Raw genomic sequence first — 5000 nt, forward strand, 5'->3', positions numbered from 1 at the left:
GTTTTTTTTTTTTTTTTTTTTTTTTCTTTTCTTTATAGACTTGTATACCCAAAGATAAGCTGTATATTATTTTTATATTATCCTTATTATTATAACTTTATTTTCTTTATTACTATTATTATTATTATTATCATGATAATAATAATAATGATAATGATGATTATTACCCATATCATCATCATTATCATTATCATTGTTATATTTTCTTTGTTAATGCTTCCACTCACTTTATCTATATCATTATTTCTAGTTAAGCGAAGACTACTACATCATCACCACAATAGGTACTAAAGTAGAAAAATTCAGCCTTGACGTCTCTGCTTGCGTTTGCACCTGTAACATGGGACGCAGGGGGGGACCGTGCCAGCATCAGGCATCCGTGATCAGCGAATACAACTTATTTGCCTTTAGCCCTCACCTGAAAAACGAAATGAATCTCAGAGAGTGTATGAGGTACATTGCAACAGGTAAGAGATGGTTATGTGATGACTATGTTGTTTTTGTGGTTGGTAGATGAGTTTGTCTTTATTATGATTGAAAGTAACTAGTGTTATTTATATCACTAGTGCTATTATTAGGCCTAGTAGTACATTGATAAGAAAAGAATAATATTATCAATGAATGAATGACAATGGTGTATACCGTACAAGAAGGATAACAATTATGACTATGATAATTGTAACAGCTGCTATTATAGTGATAATAGCAATTTGTATTTGCTAAATTGATATCAGTTGAAGATTAGTGTGCACTCTCATTACAGTGACATCTGCTTTGAAATGTTATGCTTGGAAGAAAAAACAAACCAGAAGAAAAAGCCACATATATATGTTCTTAAATGTGCTAACCTTTTCCTTCTTTTTTAAGGATGTGAACCTGTTCCAGAGAGCAAGTTACCTGGCCGTCACATCACAGGCAATGCATTATGCAACGGAAGTAGTGAAGATCCTATATTCATTGACCTAGAGAAGGAGTCTTCACTCATGTGTGAATCAGATGGCAATAACACTCCAGTGGAAGAGGACATTGAAATATTAGAAACCATAGAGAACCTGAATCTCAGTTTGAATTGCAGTGATCCTTTACAAATCAGTGACACGGAAGAAGAATCGGACTACCTTGCGTTAGATAATTCGATAGTGAGTGACGACTGCTTACCACCAAGAATACCTCCAGTTCTGAATAAGGTGCTGCTCCCTGAAGACAGTGTAATGGAGGTGCTGGAACAAATAGACGGGAGTGGGCAGCTGCCAGTCTCTGAGGACATGGTTTTAGATCATACAACAGGTGAGTGCACACATGAATGTACAGAAACAAGTTGTGCGACATCCCAGGTAAGTGACAAGCCTGGAAGCGAAATACAGCCTGCTAGTGAGTGTGTTGAAGTCCTTGAGCCTATAGATGACATGGATCTTTTCTTAGACATGGTAAACAGCATGGATGAAATTTTGGAGGAGGGAAGGAACGAAGATCCAGAACCCACAATTTATAACCCATGTCAGCATACAGAAGAAGTGCTTGATGGTGTTGAAATGGAAATTACCAGTGACTCCTTCCAGTCATCTGAACCAAACTGTAATGAACTCAATAGTTTTAATGGTATTGACATATCCCTAGAACAGGTGGATGATGTGACGGGAGCTACAGATCCCTTAGAAACATTACCTTCATGTGAAGAACATCTTTTCTCAGAAATCAAGGCTGTCAATGAAGAGAGGAGAATGAATCATAGCAAAAACTCTTGCAGAGGTAAGCAGTTATGTGGCTTGCATTGAAATAGTATTTATTCAGTAACCTACTTCTCTTGCTTTCCCTTGCACTTCAGTATTTCCTATATGTTGCAGAGGTTTTTGCAATTGTATTTGGCCAGTTATCAGTATGCAATGCAGTTTTCCTATATCTGTATCTTGCTTTATCTATTCCTTGCATACTAATTTTGCTTCTCAGTTCATGTGTCCATATGTCTCTCTGCCAATGTAAAAATGTCTGTCAGAGTATATGCCAACTTCTTATTCTACAAATTATGTAATTTATCATCTTTGTTACAGATGTACTCAGATCCTTTGAAATCGCTTGTTTGAAGATCATGGAGATGGCTGAGAAGAACAAGGGACTATTGTTCCCTGCCTTGATCATATTTGCCAAATTTGCGGAGAAAATTGCAACGGATGTGCAACTTGCTCTTGCACTCTATAAGTTTGTGGGACTCATTGATGGTACAGAATTTAGGCAGCATCAAAGCCAGCAGGAGGAGCACACTTTGCAGGCAGAGGAACAACAACATCGGTTGGTGATGAGGTTAACACAGGAGAGTAAAGCACACTCGCATTGGAGACAAGAGACATCAGAGGAGGCTCAGTCTGACCGTCAGCCAGACCTGTGGGCAGAGCAACCATATCAGCAACTAGATTTAATTGCAAACCAGCCACACCAACCAGATATACTAATAGGGCAGCCACACCAACCAGATATACCAATGGGGCAACCACACCAACCAGATATACCAATGGGGCAGCCACACCAACCAGATATACCAATGGGGCAACCACACCAACCAGATATACCAATGGGGCAGCCACACCAACCAGATATACCAATAGGGCAGCCACACCAACCAGATATACCAATAGGGCAACCACACCAACCAGATATACCAATAGGGCAACCACACCAACCAGATATACCAATAGGGCAGCCACAACAACCAGATATATCAATAGGGCAGCCACACCAACCAGATATACCAATAGGGCAGCCACACCAACCAGATATACCAGTGGGGCAGCCACACCAACCAGATATACCAATGGGGCAACCACACCAACCAGATATGGGGGCAGGACAGCCACAGCAGCCAGATATAGAGGAGCAGCCAGGAATACAAGAAGTGCAGCCACACATTCAACTACAAGAGATGAAAATACCAAATGGTGTGAGTGTTGAAGTACAAACTTCCTATGATCAGCAAGGTCATCTTCCCAGAACACTACAAGAAGAGAATGAAAACCATGGGCAGCATCAACTTCTTAATCAGCTGCCGGGACCATGGCATGGAACACAACAAAAACAAAAACAGCAGCAGCAAGAACACCAAGAACAAAGTGGAAATGACACAATGTTACCAGTGTATGGGAGCACATGCATTTCAGTGTTGAAAAACAAAAATGCATCAAAGGAAGGACCTACAATCAATGTCACATACGAATGCCATGAAGACCCAAGAGTCTCCCATAGCTGTGCTTTTATTGCCCCATTAACATTTGCAGTTAAGAAAGGCTTTCATGTCCCAGGTCAAAGTCTCTCAAAAGTTATGGCAAATATACCACAAGCATTTACAAGAGAAGAAGAAAGTAATGCTGAAATCACTGGCAGTGCTGTCAGTGCAAACTTTATTCAGCTGGATATAAACAGAGAGGAAAAAAGAAATGCTTCCAAGACTAGCTGTCAAGTCTCTGGTGTACAACAGAGTACTGGTGAAAATTCAGTAGTCACGAGTCATAGTGACTCTCAGGTCACAAGGGAGCCACAACAAGATTTAGTTCCTAGATTTAGACAAATAATTCCTGCCATACACAAGGAAGGAGGGATCCAAGAGTCAAATGTTCATCCATCTGTAGAAAGTAGGAAGGCTAACACTAAAAAAAGCACAAAGGGTAACTCATACACTAAGAAAAACACAAAGGGAACCACAAAGAAAAACACAAGAGGTAACTCTCACACTAAGAAAAACACAAAGGGTAAGTCGTACACTAAGAAAGGCACAAAAGGTAAGTCAGATCTGTTGCCTGTCAGTAGGCATTCACAGGAAGACTACAGAATAGAAAGGCCTGGCAGGGAGAGCCCAGAATTCGTGATAGGATTCAACTGGGATGAGGAAGAACAAGTTATGTCAAGAAATTTTATATCCTTTATTAGCTAATGGAATAGAAATTCTAGTTTGAATTATATTAAGGTACAATGAATTTATTTTGGTCTGGCAGCCTTAACCTTACTATGAAGAGAAATTCAAAAATTGAAAGGTTTTACAAATATATATATGTATATTATTTTTTTATTGAGTAATATTTAGATGATTTATCCATTTTATATTCTACCACAGAATTAAAACAAGAAAAGAAAAAGAACAGTTCAAGCTTTAGTTTTTATATAAAACTATTTTTGTTTTGATAAAGTGAAAGCAGCCTTTGCTATTAATGCTCATTAAAAGTTTTTCTTTCTGATTTTTCCATTTATTGTGTAAAGAAATTCCAGAAAATTACATAATTTATAAGTAAACACATTATAGAGAATAAAAAACGAGAAATGAGTGTAGTATTTTTTATTTTTTTACTATTATCATTTAAACAGACAAGTTAATACTCTTACAGGGTACACCCAATTTTTGATCAGTTTCTGACTATTGAATATGCCTAAATAAGGCAACAAAATGGCCAAAGGTTTACAAGATTGAGTTGTTTTCTCATATGGTTGCCATTGACCTCCCATTACTACCAATATAAATTTAGTGTACAATGCAATGAAACTTTGAAACTTAAAAATGCTGCTTGTTAATGGCTCAGGGATTTTGAAGGACATGTTGACAAGGATTTACCTTTGTGTGTTTAAGATTTTGATGGATATCTCTTGTGTGTTTATGTGTATGGTAAGAGGTTGTGTTCGTTGAAGACCTCATGTTTGTACATTTTATACATTTTGTAACTACAAGTTATCCTACATGCATTACTTTTGAAAGATGAGTTATTTTTGTTGAACTTGGGTACGTCTTCCTAAAGTGTGAATGATATAAGTATTTGAGGTAAAGAAAGAGGAGAAAATGTTTTTGTTTTTTTTTCTATTGTAAGAAATGTAACAGATTTTATTGTTTTTTTTGTTTTTTTTGCTGTAAATGTGTATATTTTATGTTGTAAATTCACATATTTTTTTGTATGTATATTTTTGTTTATATGTTGACTTGTAAGTACATGTACATTGTTATCTTGTAAGTATATGTTTTTGATCAC

At 37.2% G+C, this 5000-nt stretch overlaps 1 protein-coding gene across 2 annotated transcripts in view; it reads left to right on the top strand.

Moving 5' to 3' along the window:
• LOC122259362 (uncharacterized) overlaps positions 1-5000 on the top strand; it is a 13690-nt gene that overhangs the window by 7929 nt on the left and 761 nt on the right. For both annotated transcript variants that reach the window (XM_086553654.1, XM_086553653.1), the window contains exons 4-6: positions 251-467; positions 868-1749; positions 2049-5000. The exon at positions 2049-5000 is cut by the window's right edge and continues 761 nt beyond it. In XM_086553654.1, coding sequence (XP_086409780.1) covers positions 251-467; positions 868-1749; positions 2049-3919 — 2970 coding nt within the window. In that variant the 3' untranslated portion in view covers positions 3920-5000. The remainder of the gene's footprint in view (positions 1-250; positions 468-867; positions 1750-2048) is intronic.

This window comes from Penaeus japonicus, unplaced genomic scaffold, assembly GCF_977035675.1.
Source record: "Penaeus japonicus unplaced genomic scaffold, GWHDUDI00000001_assembly GWHDUDI00000028, whole genome shotgun sequence".
In the NCBI taxonomy this organism is placed as follows: Eukaryota; Metazoa; Arthropoda; class Malacostraca; order Decapoda; family Penaeidae; genus Penaeus; species Penaeus japonicus.